Here is a 27,346-nt window from a genome sequence, read left to right as displayed (position 1 = left end):
CTTCGTGTTTCCTGTCGATCTCTACCTATAATTGTGACTCTTCCCCAGTTCGGGGGACGGGATGAGGAATGTCAGGTGGGTAGTTTGGATACATGCTGGCCCATCAGCAAGGAGAATGAGTAACTGCTGGTCTCAGCTGTCTTTTCTGCCACTAGGGAGTCTAGCGTTAGGGGCCGTTTTTTGCCTTGGGCTAAATACAAAAGGCAGCCCATGTACCACCATTTACATAGTCAAGGCTTGTCAACTTAATACACACTGTCCTGCTCCTGATGGTTGTAACTACTCAGTATAACACTTTGTAGAGCAGCAACTAACTACAGGGTAGTTAATAGCTGGAGCTCTGGAGTCGGACACACTTGGTTCAAATCCTAGCTATGCCACTTAAGGCCATGCAACCTTGGGAGAGTTTCCTGTGTTTCAGTTTTCTTATCCATCCAATGGGGATAGTAGCGTAATTGTGTGAAAGAAATGAGATTATACATGTAAAGATCTGAGGATAGTGCATTTAATCAATGGTCACTATTAACATTATTGCATCTGTATATAGTTTAATTTGTACAATATTGTCTCTTTCACTAACCACACGAAAAATACATGAAAGTGCTTTGAAAATTTTAAAGCATCATATAAATTAAAGGTGTCATTGGTAATAATCTCATATGAGTATTTCTCAACTCTTCCATCTGCTAGAAGACCGGGACTACATTCTCTGTCCCACAGCATATTGAACAATGATAAGCAAACAACAAGCCCTCAGTAAATGTTTCTTATTGGACTGAAGCAACATGGCATCGCATAAAGAGCGCAGGTATCGGGAGACTAGGCTGGGATAAAATTAGTTTAAGGCAGGAGAGCCAATCTGCAGCCATCACTTAGTCATTCAACAAATCTTTGTTGAACAGAATCTATGCACTAGATATTGAGTCCAGATAATTTCATCAAAAGGAGGCTTACAAATTCCCACACAGCCAAGTCCCAGGGCAGTCTCCAAAATCCCAGCCTACTCTAATAGCACAAAGGTGCAGCCAGCGTTGTATACCACTGGACAAACGGCCCATTGCTTCGGGGAAAGTCCCGTCCTGCCTGGCTGTAAGTAGCTCTAATTAGGGGGGTGGGGAAGGAGGAAAAGGGAGGGAGTGGGCTGCTTCCAACAGAAATGACAGGAGCTGCTGCCTGTTAATTTATCTTTATTTACACTTAATGAGTCCACAGTTCAATCTCTCAGTCTACAAATGCTCCTTCCCCTAGGTGTCATCTCCCTCCAACCCTCACCTATGGGGCCAGCCCTTAGCGCACTTTGCCCCGCCCTTCTGCTGTCACAGCTGACTGCTGGGTGGGAGTCCGGGAGAATGGTATGTGTGGTCACCGGAGGGCACTGAGAGTGGGCTTCAATGGCATGTGAATCCTGGCAGAGCCTCCGATCCCCGAGGGGGAGAGAAGAAAGCATAGGCCAAGACAACAAGGGAGGGAGGGAGGCAGGGGCTGAGGTTCCTGGGGTGGGGAGTGGTGGCGGCAGGGGGTGTGGTTAGAAATCCAGTGTACAAATTCCCTCTGTTGGCTTCACCAACACTTCTGGTGTCTGTCTCATCCCTGGATTCGGCCCAGTTGCCTTGAGATGCTCCAGTTGTCAGGAAGGCGTGGAGGGGTCCAGCCCGTGGGCTCCGTGCCTGACGCCTTTGGGATGGTACACCTGCCAGGCTCTGTCTCTGTCAGAAGCTCTGGCCCAAAGTCAAAACTGCAATGGCATTCCCAGCCCATGAGAGTCCTCTCCAGCCGTTTCCATAGAAGTAAGGTCCCCCTCAGTGGTTGCCCTACTGAAAAGAAAATGTCCCCAGTGTCAGGACAACCCACTGGATTCCAAATTTGCATGGCTCCTTCTTTTCACACTGGGAGGAGACAAGGAGTTGAGGGGCAACAGGAGGAGGAAGTGGGGAGAAAGGAACGGAAGCCAGGGAGGGGCTCTCCACCAGGGGATGCCTGCATGTCCTGGGTCAGGCTCAGCTCTAGGAGGTGTTTGAGTTACATGGCTTCCTTCTCTCTCTGGGAGCATCTGCTGAGCTTCATCTCCGTCAGCTGAATATATCGAATCACGTTGGTGTCTGTGAGGAGAGAAACACATCACGGGGAACACCTGGTGAGGGGTGGTCACACAGAACCAGAGCAAAGCTGTATCTGCAGATCCCGGACAGGCCAGACTCACTCCGCCCAAGTGGGGGGTGGCTGAGAATGCAGCCAGGATGTGGGCCCTCTCCCTCACTGCCTCCATGTGGACAGTTCGCCGTGATGCAGAGGACAGATGGGAAGCAGAGGAGACGAGGGGAACTTTCTCCTCTCATTTCTATGGAGCAGCATCTCCCAGTGGTCCTGCGTCAGGACAGTTAGTTAAGACTCTACTAAGAATTTAACCTCAGGCAAGTGACCGACTTCTCTAAGCCATCCATCTCCTCTACAAGAAACGACCTCCATTTTTGAACGCCTGACTTCGGAGTCATGTTTTTAACGTTCATTGTCTCATTTAATCCTTATCTTGATCCTGTCAGGTATGTCTCATTGTCCTCACTGTGACAAAAGTGAACACTGGGTCCTGGAGAGATTAAGTCAGATGCCCAAGGAGACACACAGTTGGTGCCTCTGACTCCAAAGGCTGCCTCTCCTGGGGATCTAATACCTTCCTCATAAAATCACTACGAGGACCAAAATAGATACATATAAAAGTGCTCAATCCAATGGTCAATAAATAGTTGAATGCAATTTTTTTTTCATTGGTGAGTTTAAAAGGATTTTGCTTCCTTGCCTTATTTTTGCTTTTATAAGTAGGGTCAGGCAACCACCTCACCACAAACTGGGGAATTTTCTCCCAATACCAGCCCTTAAATTAGTGAGCGGGGTAGGACACAGAACAGCAGGTTAGCTCTCCACACACTGCCATATACGAGTTTCAGGGCTGCCTAAGATGTTTACTTCTGGAAGTAGAAATGAATGCTGTATAATATTCCAAGATACAAAGCAGGGCATCCAGAACAGTCCTGGCATACAGCAGGTGCTCCAGAAAATTCTATTAAATGAGTCCAGTTCTTAGTCCTCAAGTTGCTTCCGGGATAGCTGGGGGAACATAAACTCCATATACAGAAAACAACTACACATAAAAAAACAAAAGATACTGGTGCTCTTTGAAAAAATGAAGAAAAAAAGTATACCTTTGGATATTTGCAAATTCATCCTAACAAGAGTCCTTGGAAGGAGAATTGCATTAAAAAAAAAAAAATCCGTCACTTGAACAACCATGGCAACAGCAAGTCAAAGTCGTGGTTTCAATGATATGTCCTCAGAGAGGGTGTCCCTGACCACCTCGTCTAAAACAGCGTTCCCTTTCATCTTGATCCTTTGCCTCGGCTATATTTCCTTCGTAGCACTTAGCACCACTACATAGTACATTATCTATCCGTCTGCTTGGTTACTGTCCATCTTCTTCCATTACAGCATAAACCCCTTGAAGGTAGCAACTTGCTTTTGTTCCCCGCTGTCTACCCCACACTTAGAAGAGTTCCTGGCTCGTTGTACCCGCCCCAATGTACATCTGTGTGGCCTGAATGAACGGCGGGGCTAGTGGATACGGTTTAAGTCAGTGGGGCAGATAGTGCAAGCTAGAGCATTCCTTAGAGGGAATTCCTTAGAAGGAATGGGATCTGACTGGAGGAGTCAGAGTGCGCTTCCTGGAAGATGTTGGACTTAGCCCCCAAATTATCCGATGTGAGCTCCTCTCCAGTTGGGACCACGTCTTTTCATCTACATCCCTGGCACCCAACACAGATCTTGGTATATAGCAAGACTTTGATATGTATTCATTCAGTAAGCAAAGAGGGCTGGATTCCAGGTTGGAAAGGATGAAGAATTCCATATTCTATTTGAAAAGAAGAGGTGCCCAAGCTCCTTGGAACCCAGACCCCAGGTAGAGGCCGGGGCTGTGTGCTCGGCTTGTCCCAGTGCCAGCACACACCTGAGCCCTAATTTGCCATTTCCACCCCTGCCTGGCCCCTGCCAGCCACGAAAGCTGTCCACGGCAATAAGGAGCTGGCCCAGGGGGCTGGTGGAAAGAAACCAGCAGCTGCTGCCTTACCTGTTGGCTGTCGGGTCCTCGCTTCTTTCAGGTAGTAGAGTGCTTTGTCGTAGTCGCCCAGGTGGTAGAAGGCCACACCTGACCGGTAAAGGGCCTTGAAGTTCTCCCCTTCCTTCTTGAGGACTTTGAGGCAGTACTCCTTGACTCGCTCGTAGTTCACCAGCTCAGCCTGCAGCAGGCAGGCTACGGAGGGAGGGAGAGAGAAGGGAGGGCGCCCTCAGCGGGACAGCAGCAGCCCGTGAACGTCTCAGGCTCTTCCTCTCTGGCCAGAGAAGGTTTACAAGTGCTGGACCTTTACACTGGGGTGCTGCCGGCAGATGATCCTGGGTTCGAGAATCCAGTCTCATCATCACCCAGCTGTGCGACCTGGGGCAAGGTACTTGGCTTTGTATTATGGGCTGAGCTGTGTTCTCCAGCACCTCCGCCACCCCACCAAGAAAGATACGTTGAAGGCCTAACCCTCAGTGCTTCAGAATGAGACCGTATTTGAAATGAGGGTCTTTACAAAGGTAATGAAGTTAAGAAGAGGTCCTTAGAGTAGGTTCTAATCCAACATTACTGGTATCCTTATAAAAAGGGTGCTACAGACTGAATGTTTGTGTCCTCCCAACCCCGAATTCTCATGCAGAAAACTCATCCTGAGTGATGGTGTTTGGGGGTGAGGCCTCTGGGAGGTAACTGGGTGTTAAGGGTGGGGCCATCGTGATTGGGATTCTTGGTCTTGTAAAAGAGACCCCAGAGAGCTCCTTCACCCCCTCTGCTACATGAGGACATGTGGGACGACAGCCATCTAAGAACCAGGATGCGGGCCCTCACCAGACCCTGAACCTGCCGCTGTCTTGACCTTGGCCTTCCCAGAACTCTGAGAAACAAGTGGTGGTTGTTTGAGCCACCCTGGCCTGTGGCATTTTTGTTACAGTAGCCCAAACAGACGAAGACAAACAAGAAGTCTGGACACCAAGATGGACACTCACAGGAAAGATGATGTGAAGAGACGCAGGGAGATGGCCGCCTACGAGCCAAGGAATACCTGAAGCGACCAGAAGCTGGGAGAGAGGCAGGGAACAGATTCTCCCACAGCTCTCAGAAGGAACCACCCCTACCAACACCTTGATCTTGGACTCCTAGCCTCTAGAACCCTAAGACGGTAAATTTCCATAGTTTAAGCCACAGTTTGTGCCACTTTTGTTGTGGCAGCTCTCGGAAGCTACAAGAGGGGCAATGACCATACTGACCATGGCTAATATTTGTCAAGTGCTTACCTTGTGCTGGCTGCTTGCCTCACTGCTTTACTTGTATTACCTGAAATGACCCTTGGAATACTATAATGAAGATCCTACTATTATTCCCATTTTACAGATGAGGAAGCTGAGGCCCAGAGAGGTTCAGTAATTTCCCAAGGTCACACAGCATGAAAGAGGCAAGGCTGAGATGGCAGTCAAAACTGGCTGGCTCCAGAACCCAAGTTCCCTACTGAGTTGTTGAGGGGATTATATCAAATAATGGCCATAAAGTATTTAACCCAGGGTTTGGCACATGGTAAGCTCCCGAGGTGTTATTTCATATTATTATAATTCTTTTCAGCCCCTGCCACCCTGCAGTGACAACTGCCTCTGACTTTCCTCAAGTTCTCTTCCATACGTGTTTGTCTCTGTAGTTCCTGGGAGCAGGGGCCTTCTGATGCGCTAGTGACCAGCCTCAAATAGAGCACACCTCTGGACATGAGAGGCCTGGGAGTCCCAAGCAAGAGGAAGTGAAGGCTGGCAGGTACCTACGTGGGGCCCCTTCCTATTCCAGAGTCAGCCATCCCTGAGCAAATTGTCTCCCCTGGAAGCTTCCACTCACCAGCAATCAGCCACAGGGCTAGGGCCATGGTAAGGGAGCTTGTACCCTGGACAGTGAGCACCTCCTTAAATTTTGTGCCCTGGGGGGGCCTCACTGGCCTTTCCCTAATCCTAGCCCTGCTGAGCTGCCTGGGCTTCCATTCCATCACTCAAACAGTAGGCATTGACTAAAGGCAGAGGTGTGTTATACACACTGAAGGAACTTTTTTAAAGGTGGGGGATTCGGGAGAAAAGCACCTGTCTGCTTCTTCAAAGGGAATAAAAGCAGAGACTGAGGAGGCCAAACTGCTGCTTCCTATCAAGACCTGGCCGGGTCGGGTAGGGGAGGATGCTGACACCCTTCTTCTGTGCGCTCACATTGGCAGAACTGTCCTGAGGATGGAGGCAAGTCACTGATTTTAGTCTTCAGGGGTCTAACTTCAGCTGTTTTGATTCCTTAAATAGCTTCCCAGGGATCTGAATGGCTGATTAAGAGACCAGACCTTTCACTGGGCATTTTGGACCAAAAAAGAAAAGAAGAAGAAGAAGAAAAAACACCCAGAAAATGAACCCAAAAACCCATCCTTTTGCAGAGGGAGTTAGAATTATGAGAACAAGCAAGTGGAAGAGAATCAACCCAGAGCTAGAAACTGACCCATCAGGTTTCACTGGGCCACAGGGCAGAAAGCCAAACAAACTGACAGAAGCTGCAGGCTGCTGACCCCGTGGGCCTGGGCGTAGGCAGCTGTGGTCACAGATGGACTGGGGTCCATCCTGCCAAGCTGATGCCACCATAGCTCCCTCCCCTCTCCTCCCTCAGCACTGGGGTCTAAGACCACTCCGCCTCTGCCCCACCCCGATGCGGCTGGAGTCTGTCTGGGTGCTCACACAGCTCTGCAGACAGGGAGGGGTTCTGTCCAGAGGTCTCTGGCTGTGAACCCCACTGGCTGCTCCCTGTGTGGGACTTGGCTCCAACAGCTGCCCCCAGAGCTGCCCTTCCTGTCTGAAGATTCCATGTGCCCCATCTCATGTCCTCTCTGCTCTCTGCCAAGAGCCCTCTCTCTTCCTGTCCAGCCCTCCATCTTCAAACAGACACTTCTGTTCGCTGACCCGAGCAATCTAGGGAACAGACTTCTGTTTCTTTTAAAAACAGTTTTTGAATGTCTAGAATTGGAGGGTGGGGAAGGGGAAGCAAAAAGGCCTGGAAATGGGTATGTCCTCCCCTGCTGGCCCCACCTCAATTTCTGGGACTCACTCCATAAAAATAACTGGAACTCCCCTGCAGATTTGGTGTGAACTGTGATACTTGGCGGTGGACCAGGCTTCCAACTCCGTGGGAGGTTGGGCCAGGCAGGTTACAGGGTGTGGAGGCCCTACTGGCACCAGAGGCAGAGCCGAGGAAGATGGAGAAATCTGGAGTTAGCTCCGGTCCAAATGGGCTGCCATCCCAAAAGGCTGGGCCGAGAGGGAGAATCCAGGTAAGAAACCAGCGGTGGCAGGTCAGAGCTCTTAAGAAGGCCCAGGGTGGAAGAGTGAGTGACAATCTAGAAAGTTGCGCTCAGCCCCAGCTCCAGGGGACTTTCAGGTACCCTCTAGTTTGGGTGGAGGGTTACTTGGGGTACGTACGACAAGCCCATGGCATAAGTAAGATGGGATGTTTGCAGGCACATTTTAGAGCTGAGGACGTGAAGAAGGAGAGGTTGACCAGAAGTCTCTTGGAACAGGTTCTATTTTATGTTTCTTTTACTGATGATGAAATCGAGTTTCAAAGAAATTAAGTAACTTGCTGAAGGTCACTCAACTTTGGGCAGTTAGGGTGTGATTTTACGAAAAAAGCTTGGCCAGTTTTCTTAGCTCCGCAAAGGAGTCTGCAGTAGGAGAATCAGCAACTAGAGAGCCCCACTGTGTACTCACGCACTCACACAGAGGAAATCGTAAGTCTGACGTTCCCCAAGGCAACCACACTGAGACCTCAGGCTAAAACATGTCAGGTTCTCTTGGCTCTGGCACCCGTTTTGTTTTTGTTTTTCCTGGTGCTTGAAGGGCATGGTGACAGCCTGGGCAAACTGCCCCTTGTTGGCCTGAGATGAAGGGAAACTGGCTGAGAGGAGGAAGAACAAGTTCATGGAGCCACTGGGTTTCTTCTGACGGCTGATTTGCCAGCGTTCGCCCTTGCCTGCTGAACCGAAGGCAAGCATGGCCTGGAGGGGAGGGAAGACCCATCTGGGGCCAGGAGTAAGGAGGAGGAATGTACTGGACCCACTGGAGGAACTCACTGTTAGGAGCTGAACTGTGTCCTCCCCAAAAGGTGTGCTGGAGTCCTAATCCTCAATCCCATAGGGAGAGAGGGTCTCTACAGAGGTAATCAAGCCAAAATGAGGTCATTAGGACAGACCTTAATTCAATATGACTGGTGTCATTATAAAAAGGAGACATTTGGACACAGGGACGGACACATACGGGAAAGACAACAGGAAGAGACACAGGGCGAAGACGGCCACCTACGAGCCAAGGAATGCCCGAGGCGGCCAGAACCTAGGAGAGAGGCAGGGAACAGATTCCCCCTCACGGCTCTCGCCAGGAGCCAACCCTACCAACACCTTGATCTCGGACTCCCAACCTCCAGGACGGTGAGGCAATGCATCTCTGTTCTTTTAAGCTGTACAGTTTGCGGCGCTCAGGAAACGAACACACCTTGCTGGTCATTCCTTTGGGAAGTGGACCCGGGAAGTGGCTGTTACCTTCCTGGGGGAAACGTCCCCAAACCAAAGTATTTGATCCGTTTTTGGGTTTATTTCAAGGGGTGATGAAAGAGCTTGGATCTGTAGTGAGGGGATGTTTGACAGGATGTTTAACAACTGGTAGAGGCTGTAACCACACTGAATAGGCACACGGTACTGTGCCTGGTCTGGGCTGTTCTGGCTGAGCATCAGGGCTGGATCCCGAGAGACAGTCCTAGGCTGGCATCCAGGCTCCGCCGGGGACTAGCCCAGGCCCTCGGGCAGGTTCCTTAATCTCCCCACGCCTCCTTCTTCTCCTGGGTTAAATGAAGATAATGATACCTATTTTGTAGGAACTCTTGTGATGATAAAAATGAGATCGTGAACACATATTCCATGCCTCACCCAGTGCTGGGCACAAAAACCGATTCTCATAAATGCTAGTTCTTTAGGAAGTCACTGGTCAAACGTGGCTTCCCCAGAAACATGTCTGTCCATCAGAGGAAATTTCCATCTTGAATCTTACACACGGTGCAGGAAATAAAAGCTTAATTTAAAGCAAAATTTTAAGAATAGGTCAGATATATTTTGGAGGGTAATTTAGGGGGTCTTTCTTTTTTAGCATCTTGATTCTTTTTTTTTTTTTAGCATAACATTATATTCGTTTCGGGTGTACAACATGAAGATGTGATCTTTCTATTTGTTGCAAAATGATGTGTGTCTCTCTATGCAGACCAGTGGGAATGTAGTGTGTGCCGCAAAACAATGGGCGTTTTTACTTACTAGGCTTCACGTCCAGGGCTGTGGTGACCCACCCAGTTTCACTTTTCCACAAAGGTGCCAGTTTTCCTCTCTGGGTACACTAATGCTTGCATTCTGAGTTCTGAAAACAACTTTCTTCTCTTGCTTTCCCTCTTTTTCTTTTTCTTTTTGGACATTTATGTTGCCTAGAAATTTTAGATGCTGAAGTGACTTTACGATAAATATACTCACAGAGGTTTTGTTTATGTTAACTATAACCTTAGCACAATCCTCGGGGTACAATTAGTAGGTCAGGGGGTGTGACTGTCTGCGTGGCCTTTGCCACAGAGCACAGAGAGCTTTCCCTCTGACAGAGGCTGTTTACTTAAAGCCCTGGGCCCTCCCAGATGCCTAGGAATCTTCATTTCAGAAATCATCTATCTTTGGCTTGTTTTTATTTTACTGGGTTGCAAGGGGTGGGGCAAAGAAGACAGCTGTAGGGGAGATGGGCAAACCCCAGTTGGCACAAAGCGATGTCTATTTTCTAAAGAGCATGAAGAATTTAGGAGTAAGGCAGACCTGAAATTCTAAACCTGACTGCTGGTTATGTCTCTCTAAGACTCAGTTTCCCTGTCTTTAAAATAAAGATAGCAACTCTACTGACCTCATGGGTCTGTTCAGAGGATGAAGTGAGAAAATGGACCACAGTGTACTGGATGGGGTGCTTAGCCGACAGCAAGTGCTCCGTGGACACAGGCTGATTCAAAGATCAGCAAGAATGCTCCGCCCACAAACCTGAGCAGCAAGGGCAGAGCCCAGCCCCGATTTCTCATCTTTCTTTCATGGTCTCCAATGTACGGAAACTCATACTTGCCCCAAATGTTTCCCACACCGAGCTTTGATTTTGGGTTTAACTTCCAGTTTTCCTTTCAAAAGTGTGTTTTCCTATTGAAGGGTGGGGGTGGGGGTTGGTGTACCGGAGAAAGTAGCTTTGCAGCCAGAAGAGGGACTTAGGGAAAGAATGGGGTGCGGTCCAGGAACTATTTCCCTCTTACTTATAGGTTAGACAGCCTCTGAGTCAACAGTTGGGTCCACCCCGTGCCGTCTGCATCCCCAAACTGCAGGCATGAGTGCTGCCTCCTGCCTGCTCCCACCCCCTCTCACCACAAGTGGATGTTTCACTGACAGCTTTATGGATGGGGTGGTGGACAGACCCAACATTGCTGGGCTCCCCCGGGGTCCTAATATTTTGGGAGCGCTAGGAGCTCTAAAAGCCAGCTGTGGCAGGAAAATGAATAGGCCTGTTTTCTGACTCGATGGGGCATGAGAGAGACTATGAGGGAAAAGGGAAATATTTTTAGCAGAGAAGTTGCTGGCCATTTTCAGTGCCTCTGAGTTAGCTGATCCGAGACAACGTCCCCAGCACCAGTATTCACCTGGGCTCCTTGGGCGAAAGCAGCTCACCTCTCAGAGTCTGGGTTTTGCAGTGGGTGAAAATGGAGGTCATTATGGCTGCAAACCTTGAAGGCTTGCTGACAGGATGAGAAAAGTCAGTGTTTCCCAAGCTCCAGACACTGACATCTGATGAGAACCACCCCCAGGGTTTCTTATTAAATCATCTGTGCAAACTTAGTGAACATGGAGATTCTCAGACCCCATGTCCAGCTCTGCAGCTTCCAAAGGCCTCGTGTGGAGCCCAGTAATCCACGGTTTTAATAAGTCCCCAGTGGGCGCTGGCAGGTGGACGGCCTCACCTGACCTACTCCTTTACCTCCGAGCATTTTGGAAGTATGTTCCTCAAGGAACACCCAGTTGGTTAAACCATGAGAGCCTAGAACAGCCATGGGGAGCTCCAAGATTACCCTCAAGGGCAAACAGGTCCCAGAAGGCCACATCCTAGAGCCAAGAAACCTTCACATGTAGGCAAACAATTGTTTTCATACAGTCAACATGGGACATTCTGGGTCATTTTCTTCCTAGTGATTAGAGACTTCTCACTGAAGAATAAGAGCCCAGGCCAACGAAGTGAAGAAACAGGGTCAAAGGCTGAGATGCTTCACGAAGAGCTCGGACATTCTTGCCCTGCTCTGGTAGGCAGTGTTCATCCATCCTCCCAGAACGGGAGTCAGGGTCTGAGCAGCTGGCTTTGACTAAGCATGCATGGGCCCCGCCGTGTTCTAAGCGTTAACTCATTTAATCTTGACAATAACCTGTAAGGTAGGTTCTAGTATTTTGCCCATTTTTCCGATGGCCCAAGGAAGTTCAGTTACTTGCCAAAGCTAGGAAGTGTCAGGGGAGGATTTGAAATGTGAGCCCTCTGTCACCTGAGACCATGCTCTTAAGCATTACCCACATGCCCTCCTAGGACGTCCAACTGCCTACAGTGAATTTTAGCTCAGCTCCTTCATTAGACAGCTTTGAGCATGCGTTCTGCTTCTTGGGAAGTGTAACTGTGGGACCTGGATGGTGCCAAACTGTGCTCACTATCTGTACACTTTATCTGTGTCCTTCTCATCTGGAAGCTTCCTATCTAACTCTCCGGGACGCTCTACCCCTCTTGTTTCTCTGCCTTCAAAGAGAAAAACAAACAAACAAAACCAAGTGCAGAGTTTCCACCAAGGCTTCTTTTTTTAAAGTTCTAAAACCACCTGCATCTCCAATTCCATTGAGAGTCGACTGCCACCCATTTAATAGGGCTTATACGGCACCTCTCTGGTTTCTTCCTGACACAACATCTACCTTCACTGGTGCTTGCAAGACTAACCCCAAAAATATTGTTTTTTAACTGAAATGTTTATTGAGATAATTTTAGATTCACAAACAGTTGTAAGAAGAAACACAGAGAGATCCCTTGTACCTTTTACCCAGTTTCCCCCAATGTTAACATTTTATAAAACTACAGTGTAATAAATATATTGACTATAATATTGACACCAATACAATGCACAGCTCTTGTTCAGATTTTCCTAGCTTTATTTGTACTCATTTATGTGTGTACATTTGCGTGGGTTATATACCATTTATCACACAGGTAGCTGCTTCTATCTACTGCCAAAGGTAAGTTACAGAAGAGTTCCATCAAAGGATCCCTCCTCTTGGCTTTTTGTAACTACATCCACATCCTCCTATATGCTCACCTCATCTTTCAGCCCTGACAACTACTAATCTGTTCTCCATTTCTCAAATGTTGTCATTTCAAAGTATTATATAAATGGAATCATACAGTATGAAATCTTTGGGAATTAGGTTTTTTTTTTTCACTCAGCATAACCTCGTTGAGATGCATCCACGTTGTTGCATGTATCAACAGTTCATTCCCTTTTATCGCTGGGTAGTATTCCACAGTGTGGATGGACCACAGTTTGTTTAACTGCTCCTCTGTTGAAGGACATCTGGGCTATTTTCAGTGCTTGGTTATTATGAATAATGCCGTCATGAATAGTCACGGACAGCACTCAGTCTCTCTCACTGTTTAGTATGATGCCAGCTGTAAGCTTTTTTGTAGACGTTCTTTATCAAGATCAGGTAATTTCTTTCTATCTCCAACTTGCTGAGAAATTACTATTTTTCTAATACTTGTGAAGTAGAGCACACCCTGCCTAATGGTAATGCTTTCACAGAACACGAATGGTGGCCTTTTTCTAAGGTACTATCATCGAGTGGACCCTTTTGTTTTCGAAAGAATAAAACTACTCAGTTCATGCCCATCACTGCAGCTATGTATGACACACGTCTTCTCTGTCTCCCGGAAAAGCATCTGTAGGGCATCTTTAAACCCCTACCCAGCAGAACCACATCATACTGGTTTGCACATATTGTCTGCTCAATAAGTCGCCATACCAAACACTTGTATCGTGTTTTATGACTCACTTGACCTTCACAGTAACTCTGGGAAAATCGGTCTTATTAGTCCTGCTTCTAGAAGCTGAGCCTTAAAGAAGTTAAGCGATTTGCTAAGGCCATTTAACTTTTAGGGAAAAAGCCAGGATGGTCTATGCCCAAGTTCATGTTGGCTCCACTCCGGCAGAGCCGGTAGCAAAGAGACCTGGACTTATGGATCTCAAAGGGTCTTTTCCAAGTCTAAGGTGCTGAGGAGCTACAACAGCAGGCGTCTGGCTGACTCAGGGAGCCAGCACCCTTCAACCTTTTGTTCACACTAAGAGGGATTTAATGACACTGGAAAAATGTGTTTAGTGGAAAGTATGGGTGGAAAAAGAGAAAGTTCTGAAAAGTTTGCACAGTACAACCTGAATCTTGTGAAAAAGAACTCCGTGTGTGTGTGTGTGTGTGTGTGTGTGTGTGTGTGTCAAGGTGAAGAATTTGTAACAGCAGACATCAGAGTCCCTCTTAGGAAAGAAATCAACTTTTTTAAGAAATACATTGATCACTTGTGATTTTTTTTTTAAAATCACCTCTGCCCATGATGTCTTCAGAGAGCTGGGATGGAACTTGGGAGGAGAGGTGCAGAAAAGCCTTCTGAAGGGTTTCCTGAGCAGAAAGCACCACCTGTTCAGGGAGCACCGACTTGGAGAGACCCAGGGTCATGAGAGGACCCTGGGGTGTTACAGTGGACGAGTGCCTGTAACAGGGGATTAAAAGGAGGATCCAAGGGATGTGACTGCTGGTGCTTTTACTCCCAGGATACCTGATCAATCAAGGGTCTTTCCTCGTCCGACACCAAGAAGGAAGCTCAGTAAGTTGGCAGCAGCATAAGGCACAAGAGAACAGGCAGAGCAGACCCGAGGCTGCCAGCCTGTCAGCCTCTCCCTCGATGTCTCCTCTCCCAGAGGCCTTGCCTTCCTCCATGTCCTCCTTTCCCGTCCCACCTGTAAGCTTGCTTGCTTGCAAAGCTCCCCAGGGAACCCAACTGATCACAGCATGTGTCTTATCTTCCTGGCAAATCCCTGTTCTCTGCTCTCAGGTTCTAAACTGGTCTCACCCGTAAGAGAGTCTAAGGTTCTTTCCCTGCTAGTTCAGTTCAAAGAACAGGTCAGGGAATCCTGGGGCAGAGGCTGGAACGTGGCAGAGAACAGACACTGTCTAACTGAGGCTTTATTCGCTTGCACAATCTCTGGCCAGAGACAGGTTTGCCCAGAACCCAGCAGTTTCTAAATGTTCCCTGGACCAACTTGTATCCTGAGAAGCTGGAAGTAGGCACAGACCCCGGGTCCCAGAGGCCCTTGGTTCTGCTGGAGCTCAGCTGCCCTTCGGAGGAAGCCTGAGGGGTTACTTGTTCGTCCAGCCTGTGGCAGGCCCACATAGGAGACACCCACACCAAAAGTGGTTGGTTCACGCTTTGCTCACCTCCCCTGCACTGTAGCCACTTAGAAAGCTGAAACTTGCCCTGACCCCTCTTTTGCTTACTTGCTTCTTTTATTCCCCCATAGCTTCCTTTGCTGAGTCCTTTTTCCTCCCCTCTTGCACACTTTCCTGCATAGTACCTGCGTAGTAGGAGCTAGATTTACAAATAGGCATCATCTATTAAGCATCTGTTACGTGCCAGGCACTGGACTAGGCTTGTGTGCGTGTATCCTTTAATTTCAATCACCATCACAATCCTGTGTGGTGCATTATCAATACTCCCACGCTATAATGGAAACAGAAGCTTGTCAAGATTGGGACCTTCCCAAGGTTAACAGAGGAGTGGATGGGAAGTCAAGTTTCAAACCCAGACTCTTATACTAAGTAAAGTTCTCTCCCCATTAGGCCACGTTGCCCTACAGGTTTTCTGGGGTCTAGGTCTGCTGCCCGTCTGTTCCTCTGTGTTCTCTCTCTTCCCTCCCATCTTCATTGGCACACACATGGATATAGCCCCCCTCTCTCTCTAGGGATCAGGGGAGCCCTAAAGTTGCAGTGTCCCAGTGGCATCTACAACCTGTGGTTCAGGTCCGTTGGAGAAAGGAGCTCAGCTCTGACTCTGCATGAGCAAGAGGCCCAGAATCACATCCCCAAATGCTCTGATCTGGTCCAGACTCCTCAGGGCTCTCCGGTCTTGGACTAAGGGTGGTGACCCTCTGAGACGCTGTCGCTTAGCCAGCAACTGTTCCCCGAAACCCTTGGCCTTGCCAGTTCATTTCTTAAAAGCCTTTTTGTTTTTTGGTTTTTTTCCCTCCACCAGCATTCCTGGCCTAATGTAGCTAGTTTTTCCAGATTTCTTATGGCAAATGACTGCCTGCTTAGAATCAAAGTCTGAATATTGGAACAATCGGAGAAGGCAGAGCAGCAACAGGTCATATCTGGGGTCATCAGTTTAGACTGCAGTTTAGACTTTATATAGACCTCCACCCCCTACTCTGGTTTGTCTCAGAGACCCTCTGTCTGACTCTATCATCCCGGGAGGCTGCAGGTTCCTTTATTTCAGTTCACCCCCAGTTTTGCAAAGTTACGTTGGAAATCTTAGTTGAGATCTTTTATGATTATTTGTCAGCACATGTCAGTGAACTGGAACAAAAGAGAGCTTGCTTCCTGTTTCCTTCCTAAATTTGGCTGTTTCCAAGAGAGAGGCCGAGGGGGGACGGGAGCTAGCAGGGCTTCAGAATCCCAGATAGTTCAATGCTTCTGAAAGCAGACTTGGAGGGCATCTGGCCCAGGCCCCACTGTTTACAGACAGGGAAACTGAGGCTCAGAGCGATGGGACTTTTCCAAAGTCACAGGGCAAGTTAGATGGACTAGAACCCTGATTCCCCCAGCCCCAGGACGTGGTTTGAGGAGAACACAGTGGATTTCAGATTTGGGCTGTGAAGAGCTGTGGCCAGCATCCAATAAAGATTTGATGAGTGACACCACCAAGCACGTGTGTTGTACACATCATACACTAAAACTGTTTTAACCCATTAGGTGAATATCTTAAGTGCTCCAAAACAGCTTATTTTTTTATGGCATTGTAACATATCTACCAAAGGTATATTCTAAATAAACTTAGTAGTAACCTGGCTACAACTGACACAAAGATGCTTAAGTAAAAATTATGTGTAGGAGGTAGGTTTCCTTTAGAAATTGGCAGGAGAAAGATTATATTATTGCTTTAGATTAAAGCTTTCTTTGTATATCATATATTCAGGGAGCTATTTTGCTAAACAGTTTTGACAATATAGAAATAAAATTCTGAATTACTGAAAAATTCCCTGGGAGGAAGGTACATCGTGTACATAATTATAAGAGTATATCAGTATGAAATCTGGGAATATATTTGTAAACCATTTATGAGATTACAAATAGAATATATTAAATATTGCATGTATTTAAATAAATTTATGCTGAACTGAAAAAAAAATTGATGAATGAGTGAGCTTCCTTCTGGATACTGGGGCTTCTGTGTCTGAGCTACTGATGGACAGGATTTCCTAGACTCTGGGGCCAACAAGAATCTCGGACATAGGGCACCCACACAGTCCCCTCCTCGACACCAGAGGCACATCACTAATGCTCTGGATCAGTCTGTATCGCTAGCTCTGATCCAACTTTCTTCCTTGTGTCACCAGCAGATTTAAACTGTCACTCACATGCTAACAAGTCCACATGGGTGGCCCCCTGCTGGGGGTCCCATGCAGCCAGGATATAACCCTGTGTGTGGACTGGGGTGGTGGGCACTGCTGAAACGACGTCATATTATGGGATATTAACAGAAAGTTTGGGACTTGGGATAATTTTGCTTGACATCTTTGGTGCTACTTTCTGCGAGATGAGCCAAGACACAGGTCATATCTAGGATGGTGTTAAAAATCATGTGTAGGAGGCAGGTTTCCTTTAGGAAAATAAAAGACGAAAGCAAAACTACCTGTAATTTTTCTACACAGATAATCTTGTCATTGTTTTCCCTAAAATATAAAAGTAATAATGCAGGCTATGAGAAAAAAATCCAACACTACAGAAAGATTTAGGATAAGAAGTTAAAGAAAGACATGGAGGAAACTTAAATGCATATGACTAAGTAAAAGAAGCCAGTTTGAAAAGGCTACATGCTGTATGATTCCAACTGTATGACATTCTGGAAAAGTCAAACTATAGAGACAGTAAAAACATCAGTGGTTGCCAGGCGTTGGGGGGTTAGAGATGAAGAAGCAGAGGACAGAGGACTTTTAGGGCCGTGAAAGCACTCTATATGGTACCAGAGTGATGGACACATGTCATTATACATCTGACTAAACCCATCGAATCTACAGCACAAGAGGGAACCCTAAGGTAAATGATGGCCATTCAGTGATCATGATGTGTCAGTATAGGTTCACCAACTGTAACATATGTACCACTCTGGTGGGGGATTTGATAATGCGGGAGGCTGTGCACGTGTGGGAGCAGGAAGTAGATGAGAAATCTCTGTACATTTCCCACGAATTGCTATGAACCTGAAATTGCTCTAAAAACAATGAAGTCTTAATAACTGAAAAAAAAAGTTAAAGCCTCTCCCCACACCAGTCCCTTATTCAAGTGACGTTAACAGCTTCACTTGCATCATTTCAGATAATCTAGAAAGCATGTATGTTTATGCTAGTTTATATCCTCTTTTTTCCTTTACACAAAGCAAATAAACACTGTTCTGCATTTTGCCTTTTCATGTAATAACAGATTTTAGAGGCTGGTTTATATTAGTACACACAGAACTATCCCATTCTGGGTAACAGTCACCAAGTTCAGAAAGAATGGCGTGGAGAATTGTTCTTTTTAGAGCTTAGAAGGACATTAGAGATCCTGGAATCCATCCCTCGGTTTTTATCAATCAGAAAAGCACAGCCCATGAGGTAAAATTTCTGGACCTGAAGCAGCTGGTGACTTAGAGACAGAATTTACATCACTCCTCACCAAGTAGGGTTCCTGCTGTGTTCTTGATGGGCAGGTCCGAAGGCAAGTGGGGCATCTCGCCTTCAAAGAACATCCCTCACATTCTCATCAGAAATACTTTTTTTTTTTAATTAGCAAGTGCGTTTTTTTTGGACTATGAAGCAACCTGCATTCGGGGGACCGTTTTAGTGTGTGTTTGAAACGCAATGGGAGATTCAGGTTGGATAGATATTTAATACAGAAGCTATGCCTCAGGAGAGTTTTTTCTAGGAAGTAGACACTACCCAAGTATCCCTTTTATCTTAAAATTGTTAGAATTAGAGGTGAGAATTTCCTTCGCTGGGCAGTTTCCACTTCTTATTTCCATTCTTTCTTTTTTCCCTCCTAAACATCCGTGTCCACTTCAAAGGATAATTTACACTTCTGATAGTTTGTAGTTTACAAAGTACATTCATACATCATCTTCCTGCTCCTCACCCTTACCCTGTGACTCAGGCTACCCATTTAATAAGTGAGGAAGCTCAAGATCAGAGGTCTCGTGACCAGATTAAATCCATATATGTGGCGAATGTGCCACCAGCTGACATGCGAGTTTCCCTCAGTTCCGGTCCCACTAGACACAGGGCCAGCTGGTCTGTTTAGTGCTGGGCTTGGGGGGGTCAGGGGGAGGTTTGTTTTTATTTCTTGAGAGATGAGGTTTTGGCCCACAAAGTAAAAACTTATCGGCCAGCCATAAAAACACAAACTGAAAAATGAATATTACTTTACAGGATGTTAGGAGCGCCAATGCTCTGCGCCACAGGGAATAATACTGTGTCCAATCTCATTTAGCATTTCAACTGAAACGTATTTTAAAATGATGGTATCATCACTCTCGTGACATTAAAACTGACCAGGTCTGGAGAAATGCATTCCAAGTCCAGACATTATTCTTCCAGTGGGTCATTTCCCCTCATTGTGTCCACAAAGTGGTCACTGAATCAGCAGTGGCTGGAATGAATTCCTACTCTTAACACTTTCATTTAAATTTCTAAAGACCTCTTAACTGGGAGCAAGGGGGATACAAAAGAGGAGGAGGTATGGGCGGGGCTTCTGCAGGCCTCTGGCTTATTAAAAATTATGACTCACCAGCTCCTCACTCCTCTGTCCATACAAATTCAGGTCACCTCCCCAGTGACAGAGAACGTGGTTACAGAACACAGGACACTTTCCCCTTGATCTCCCAGGATGGCCATGGAATGGGAATTCTAATCACACGAGGCACCATCATGGTAAAAGGAATGTTTAATTCACAGAAGACAAGACTGGAGGATGAGCAAGCGAGTTGCTCTGAAAGTGTCAAGGCTTGTCCCTGTTGCAGTGATGAGATGTATTCTCTGTTGCTTCAAAGGGTAGATAGAATATGGGTGGATCAATAGAAGTTTCATGGAGGCAAATTTTCGCACCTAAAGAAGAAACTCCTGGAGTTGGAGGGTGCAGGGCGAATGGTTAGGACTACAGGCTTTGGAATTACAGATCTGGCAGATGAGAAATCCCAGTTTGCCACCTCCAACTATGTGACCATGGACAAGTGACTTAACTGTTACAAGTCTGGGTTTTCTGTTTCACAGAGTTATATAGATACATATGTAATTTCATGAAAAGCAGGGACCTTGTCCTTTATGACCTTTTATTTACTCCTGTGTTTTACTCAGCCATCAAGTCCAGCGTCTAGCACATATTAGTTGCTCAATCAGTATTTGTGGATTGATTGAATTTATTAGATCCTTAGTATGAGACTAATGCCGGAATAAGCATTTTCATTCATTTCAGACACATTCATGGAACATCTACTGGGAACCAGGAACTGAGCTCATCATGGTAGCCTTTACTGCCACTATTGTTACTGTTATTATTATTGTCGTTGTTGTTTTGTGGTGGTGGTTGTTAAATGAGCCACTAAGGTAGAGGTGAATATCCCTGTTGTTGGAAGTGCCTAAGCTCATGTTGAATGACAGGCTGATAATGTTGGCAAGGAAATTCATGCACCTTTGTAAGGTTTGGGGTCATGTTCAAATCTGGAATCATAATTCTGATTTTGCATAACTCTTGAGCTAGCTCGTTAGCACCACTTCTTTAGCACTTTTGCTCTTTATATACAGACACACTGTGGAAGGGAAACCTTTGCCCCTCTGGCTTCCTGTGTGTAAACCTGGTCTGTAATTTGAGTGTGCTTTTGAAGTCCTTTTGGCAGAAAGAGAAGAGAGGGTCCACTTGGATACATTTCAACCAAATTCTTCTACTTCAAGTCAACCCTCCTTGGCACTACACATCCTGCTTCCTTTTAAAAAATATTTGGGAACTGTTGGTATTGAGTCCTACCAGACATGGCATCATTTCACTGCTGATCTGAAAATGTGTATGTATGTATAAAAGGAAGATAATGAGCTTTACATTGCTAATGAAATTTCAAGGCCATATGCATACCACAGAGAAGACTCATCTTTAATCATCTGTACTATTATCTTTGGCTATTTTTCATGTCTGGTAGTGTTGTCGATGCTAGAGCTTGTGGTTGCTGCTATGTAATTGGGAATGAACCACACCAATCACCTTGGTGAAAATGGCAAACTCTGTTCCCAGCATGGGCATCTGCTCTCCCAAAGCCAAATACCTGGGAATTGGGAAATTGCTGGTTGGTTGGTTGAAACATTTTGGTTTTCATCCTAGCTGTCTGGAGGAGACATAACCTGGTGGTGAAAGAGAACAGCTGGAAGGAGAGAAGGTCCCAACCGGAGGTCACTCACAGCCCAGGAAGCTCTGGGAACAGCTTTTGGCTGTTCTGCATCTTGGCCTTCCTGTCCATACTACAGCCAAGTCCCCTTGCCTTGGATGGGGCATTCTCACGTATTTTGGCTGTAGGGACTCTCACTTCAAGATGTCCTTAAGAGTTTCTGGTTACAAGCCACCCAACTCATTACTTTTATAGGTAAACTAAGGAACTTCAGAATCCACTTTAGAAACTCAGCCCAAAGTCTACATTCGGAATGTTCTTTCCTTGAAAGCATTCTACAAATTTCAACTCTCATATCCTTTCTTGGAAGATGATCTTAAAAGCCACATTTACAGGCTTAAGATTTATTGGCCAAGGTGTTGCCTGAGGAACAGCCTCAGATTCACAATGACTGGGCCAGTCAAGCTTTCCCATTCAGATGGCAGGATCTTGGCTGAGCATCTTAGCGTGAAGCCCCTCTTCTTTCCTTTGCTAATTCCTATCCCAACAACTCATCTTCTGGCTACCAGCTTACTGTTTGTCTCTAGCTCCTGATCTCCCTTTACTACTGAGATCTTGCGTTTGTAACTTATCCATCTTCATGCTTCGTTCTTTGGTTCCACACCAACTTCTCTGGGGTATCTTTTGTCTTAGAATCTGCCTCAGAGTCTATATCTAATATATACACCCAGTCATCTTCTGGTGTCCCATTGATGGGGCAGCTTCAAGGGTGGGTGACTTGTGTAGTCACATAGGACCCATGCTTAGAAGGGCCTTGTATTTGGTTTAATGCTCTGCTGTTGACTTCTTGAAATTCTTAATAGTTTTATCTTCGAAATTGTGTTTTATAAGTGAAGACTAATGGGATGACAGAGTGCAAACATGAGCAGAAGAGAGGCACGGCCATGCTTTGCAGCCCCAAATAGCATACAGCACTCATGATGGCCCACGAGCACAGAATTCCAGTGGGTCCACAACGCAGGAGAGTTCAGCAAGACCCAACTCAAGTACAAGGTAGGAATGTCAGGTCTGTAACTAAGTAAGCGCACATGCTGACAGCCCCCAAAAGGCCAGGCTTTCCCTTCAACCCAGAAATTGCTTCAAAAGCAGAAAGCAAGCAGTAGTGTTCTACGAAACACAAAAACCCTAAAATTCCATCATATTCTTTCTTACTTAAGTTACTTCCCCGTACTAGGCAAGCACTTATGCTGAGAACAATGACAGAGAAGGAAGAGCAGGGTAAGAGTAAGGAAAAGCCCATCTTCCTCTCCTTACTCATCAGAAAGCCAAGAATGGGAGAAAGCACATATTAAACTACACATGTAAAAAGTGAAGTGAAAGCCGTTGCATTCGTATCGTCAGCATTTTCCCTGTTCTAGTAAGAATAAACAACGTATGCGCATATAAGCTACAAAACGTGAATTGCATGATTTGTACATGATTTCATATACAAGTTAAGTGCTCTTATATTTCCATTTAAAACTGGCACTGCACACTATAAAGAGGAAGAGTAAAATTCACGGCAATAATTAAAAATTTTAATTTTCTTGTCATGACATTAAGTAGCAAATACAAACACCATGTCAGGTCGAGAGAGAGAGAAGCCATGAAAGAAAAGGAAAAAACTTTCTCTCTTAAGACCTTTAAATGACAATTTCCCTCTGCTTTTTGAACAAGGAGACTCACATTTTCATTTTGCACTGGGCCCCCCAAATTATGCAGCTGGCCCCGGTCCTATGGCTTCGAGACACGTCCATAAGCACTGATAAAGCTGGCTCCCATCCCAGGCCTTTTTCTGGTGTGACTTCTCTAGGCATTGTCACTCTCCTGTCCTGGGACTTCATTTGGGATTAGTGGATATTATCCACCCCTTTGGTAAAATAAACCAAAAGCCTCCCAAATATAGCTCTAAATGGATGGGAAAGTGGGGGTAAAATGATGTAGGGGCTGACACAAAGTCCCAGGTATGCCAGGAGTGGGGTCGTAAGCTGACTCTCATCTGGCTTTCAGATCCAACGCCTTGTCCTGTAGGCATTCATCTTCACTGTGGGCATTTGAGTCTTGAACATCATTTGAAAATACCAACAGAGTCATTATGCGTTGCAACCTTTTGATCACACCCCAGCTGGGGCCCCTGCGGCCCCACAGGAACAGATGTAAAGCAAAAGGCTCTGCCCTTCAAGAGGTTTTGCACAGAACATCCCAAAGCCCCGGGGAGTCCTGTGTCTTGCTCAAGGTCACTAGGAGTTGATCAATAGGCCAGTAAATGCTACTTTTGCAGCCCTGGTAAGAATTACATTTCTACATCTCTCCGTACAGGTCAGGATAGCTTTTCGAATCATTGTATCAAAGTCATCAGAGATTCTGCAGGAAGAGGATGCTTCCCATCTCCTTCCTTGAATGTCTTAGAGAAGACATGTAAAATCAAATCTAGGGGTCTTGCACCACTGGCCAGATCCCTACTAATCAGAAGGAACTCCAAGCCAGAACTCTGCAAATTGCCTGCACACCCTTTAAGTGGTCACCTCAAGTCATCCAAATGTATTTTTAGGCTAACATCTCTTAGCTCATTCTAGCTGCCCCCTTGCTATTCTCTGGGAGCCTTCCATGCAGGGTACAAGGGTCCACCGGACCTAGGTTTCCTCCAGAAGCCTCACAACAGTCTTTTGTTTGGTGCTGAGATGCCTTAGCAACACAGCCTAATCCTCCAGGTATTTCTAGGCTAGTCTATGTTCCTTCTAAATCCCCAAACTCTCCCTCTATGCACAGCTGGGTAGAAGACAGATCCTTGAGAGACCGAAGATCTTCAAACTGCTCCCACCTGGAGCCCCCTGGGTTTCTCAGCCAGCACTGCAGCCCCAATGGAAGGGCCAGTTGCCTTTTTGCAGTTGCTGTCTCTCCTTCCTTTTATAAGGCACAGGGGGAAAGGATATCTTATGGGCCCCGCTGCACTGTTCTGGTTCTAACAGCAATGACGGTGACCATCTTTCCTTCCCTTTCCACCAAACGATAATTGTAAACACATATTTAAAATTTTGAGATTACCATTTAAAATAATCTTCACAAAAATATTTTAGTGAAATGTAAAAATGCTTCTGACATCACGGCAAGTGGGAATAAAAGCAGGATACAGGCGGCTTCGCTTTGTAAACAGTTTACTTTTATGTATGGAAAAAAGTATAGGAAGGAAATATATGACAACGGACTTCTTTAGGTTGGTGGGATTACAGGTAATCTTGTATTTTCTAAAAGATAGTACATTTTATAGGTATGCACTGCTTTTACAACTGTAAATTAGTAACATTAATAAGTGGCAAGCACTGGAGAAGGCAGCAGAGCTACCGCTACTTTCCATTCTCTCATCACGGAAGTTTTCCAAAGTGGGTGTGTGTAGGGTGGGGATGGTGGCCATGGAAGTGGGGGAGATGTCCAGATCTGAGCCCCACCTTGACTGGGCTGGCCTGACCAAGGATACGTTTTTGGTTTCACCACGGAAATGTAACCACTTCTGAGGTGGAAGATAGGCAGTGCTAGCCATAGGCTGGCAGCCAAGGCATGGGGTGAGGGACAAGCCTAGAATGCCCATGGAAAATACTAAATATAAAACTCTATCATCACTCGGACATCACTGCACTAGTGACCGGAGTGCCTCTGCCTCCCGGCCACTCTGCCCTTTATATCCATCAGGCAGTAGTGAATGTGCCAGAGGCTTACAGTAAATAAAGGGAATCCGGGTGTATCTTAGGATGGATTGAAACAATGCACCTATGCTGTATTACTACTACTTTATCTGCTGTGGTTCTTACTAATACTGCTATCAGCACCACCATTTCTGCAGCTCCTCCTCCTATTATTATTAATCCTTTAAGTCTGTAAATTACTTAACAATTTATAAAGTGCCTGGGCTGGACCTGGCACTATGAGAAGGCAGAGGTAGGCTGGCACTAGAAATCTCAAAGGGAACAGAACAGAATTATTAATATGTGTATTTTTTTCATCCCCCAACTGCCTGGGCCCCAGACAAATCCACCATCCCCGGCCACACCCATTCTCCCAACCCCACTCTGCTCCAACTGTCCAGAGCTAGTTCAGGCCACTTTAAGGGTTAGGGACCAGGAGCGATGGCCTTTCATTTGGTCAGAGGAGCTGGACCATGCCCAAATCCCACCAGATGGGGTGAGAGAAGAGGAGAGAGTGCCTTTCAAATATAAGGCCATTGCCTCTGCCAACATACTCTATCTTCTCACAGGAAGGCCCTGGAATGACCCAGACTCCTCCCTTTTTAGAGACTTTAAATTTTCCTGTGCCAAAGTTAAATTTGTTAAAAATTGCCCGACTTTGACCTTAGTCCCCAAAGTGTACTCTGTAATGTCTACCTGACCTTTTATCCCAGTAGAAGGGCTCTCTTTTCCTTAAGCCTGGAGTGAGGACCAATGCAACACAGAGTGAGAATGAGGCAGGGAGGAGAGCGAGAATGTAGCACCGCTCAAGCCCAACCTTGAACTAGCTTCCCTTTGAGATCGCTCTCTTCACCTGGCAACCAGCCCCCCCCGCGGAGCTCAGAGAGAAGAAAGTGGCATTTTGGAATCCATTTTGCTTGAGATGCTGAAGGCATCGTAGCACACTGCCCTTTGCTACCGGGGCCAAAGGAACTTAGGGAAGCACTTTACTCATAGGGATGCGGTCAGCTGAGGGGAAGGTGAGGGCCAGCTCTGGTGCCAACCAACCCTGAGGAGAGCAGCCACGGGGCATGCGGTGGGTGCGGGTGGCCCACCCTGGATGCTGCTTCCCACATTTGGACCCAGCTCCGCTGGTGAGCAGTAGTGGCAGCGGTCGCCGCCAGGCCGGCTGGGTCCCCACCTGTCTGTCCAGTTATTCATAGGTGAGATTTACGAGGATGCGGGAGAGGAATGCGGGATGACAACGAGTTTTGGAAGGTATAATCCTAAAAGTCACACTTTTCCCAAAGCGCCTCCCTCCCAGGTTCTCCTTCCCAGCGCCGCACGGTCCCAGCGGGGGAGCGTGCGTCGCGGACGCGCCGCGGTGGTCGGCTGTGACCCGACGGGCGGGGCCGGGGGGCCGGGGGGCCGGGGAACTGGGACCCGCGCGGGGCGGGAGACGGAGAGGGCGGGGGGAGGAGGGGTCGGGGCGCGGCGCGGCGCAGCTCACCTGCCAGGCTGTTGTAGCAGTCGATCTCTATGGCTTCCACCGTCTTGCTCTGCTCCTCCGACAGGCGACCGGGGTTGGGGGCCCCGGCTGGGGAGGCCCCGCGCGAGTCCCGCTCCCGATCCCCGGCAGCTGGCAGCAGCCCCTTCAGCTCCAACAATGCCCGGTGGTATTTGCCGATGGCTTCGCGGAATTTCTTGTCCTTGTAGCACTGCGCCCCTTGGCTCTTGAACTCGTGCGCGCGCCGGATGAACTCGGCGGGCTCGGCCGCCGCCCCAGCCTGGCCCCGCGCCGGGGTCCCTCCGCCGCCGCCCGGGACGCTCAGCGGCGGCTGCGGCCGCTGCGCCTCGCCGGCCGCGGGCGGGCTCGGGTTCCCCTTGGCCCCGGCCGCCGAGCCCTTCCTCTCCATTCGTCCGCCGCCCGGCGCCCCGCGCGCGCCGCGATCCGCCTGCCCGCCGCCGCCGCGCCCTCCTGGGTTTAAAAGCGGCGGGCGCCGGCCCCGCGCCTGGCAAGCTCGGCCGCGGCCGTGACACCCCGCGGCGGTCTGTCGTCCCGCACTCCCATTCTCCTCGCCAGCTGCGGGAGGCTGCTCTCTCCTCCTCCTCCTTCTCCTCCTCCTCCTCGGATTGCCTTCCCCTCCTTCCCTCCCTCCCTCCCTCCCTCTCCCACTCTCGCGCCGCCCGCCCTCCTCCTCGCCCTCCTCCCCTCCCGCAACCTGCGGGCGGTGGCGACCTGGCCTTCGCGCGCTCCGGGGCTAGCGATACGGGAGCCCGAGGGCCCGATGGGGATGGCGGTGATTGTCGCTGACCCGGAAGAAGCTTGGCTCGCCTGAAGGAGGGGAGGATTAATGACAAAGACGGGCCCGGTCTTTCCCATTCAATCCAGCCCTCGGAGACGTGCCTAGTCTGAAAGAGACGAATGGGGGAAGGTTCTGTGTGTGTGTGTGTGTGCGCGTGTGCGTGTGTGTGTGTGTGTGTGTGTGTGTGTATTAGGGAAGGGGGATGCCAGCGACGAAACGCATGCAGACTCACCCTCAATAGATTTCTTGAAAACTAAAAGAAAGGTGCAGCGGGGAGCAAGGGGCGTAGGCACAAGCCGTATCGCTTCTTGTTCTTTGCAGTAAGGCGTTAGTATTTTTAAGGTGGCAGGGCCTCCTTTTTTGTGGATGCAAGTTGTCGCTGAGGTGTGTCTCAGTGTGTGGCCACCCAGGCGCTCAGAATACACCATGTGCACCTCAGCATTTGGGGCG

General features: G+C 47.7%; 1 protein-coding gene across 1 annotated transcript; it reads right to left on the bottom strand.

Moving 5' to 3' along the window:
- Nucleotides 1-1,170: 1,170 nt before the first annotated feature.
- On the bottom strand, nt 1,171-26,728 carry TTC9 (tetratricopeptide repeat domain 9). Its single transcript, XM_072963328.1, has 3 exons — nt 26,101-26,728; nt 4,118-4,300; nt 1,171-2,099 (listed from the first exon to the last, which is right to left on the bottom strand). Exons 1-3 carry the CDS (start codon nt 26,504-26,506, stop codon nt 2,020-2,022), a joined length of 669 nt encoding a protein of 222 aa, XP_072819429.1. The 5' UTR covers nt 26,507-26,728; the 3' UTR covers nt 1,171-2,019.
- Nucleotides 26,729-27,346: the final 618 nt, after the last annotated feature.

This window comes from Vicugna pacos, chromosome 6 (assembly GCF_048564905.1).
Source record: "Vicugna pacos chromosome 6, VicPac4, whole genome shotgun sequence".
Lineage (NCBI taxonomy): Eukaryota > Metazoa > Chordata > Mammalia > Artiodactyla > Camelidae > Vicugna > Vicugna pacos.
Note: the sequence above shows the minus strand (reverse complement) of the source record. Positions and strands in the feature narration are given on the sequence as shown.

What these genes read in the sequence shown, in the direction of transcription:
- TTC9 (XM_072963328.1), bottom strand. Translation starts at nt 26,506, where the DNA reads ATGGAGAGGAAGGGCTCGGCGGCCGGGGCCAAGGGGAACCCGAGCCCG. An exon ending in CTGCTACAACAGCCTGGCAG is followed by an intron (nt 4,301 to 26,100) that starts GTGAGCTGCGCC and finishes CTCCCTCCGTAG; the next exon opens with CCTGCCTGCTGCAGGCTGAG. An exon ending in GAGGACCCGACAGCCAACAG is followed by an intron (nt 2,100 to 4,117) that starts GTAAGGCAGCAG and finishes CTCTCCTCACAG; the next exon opens with ACACCAACGTGATTCGATAT.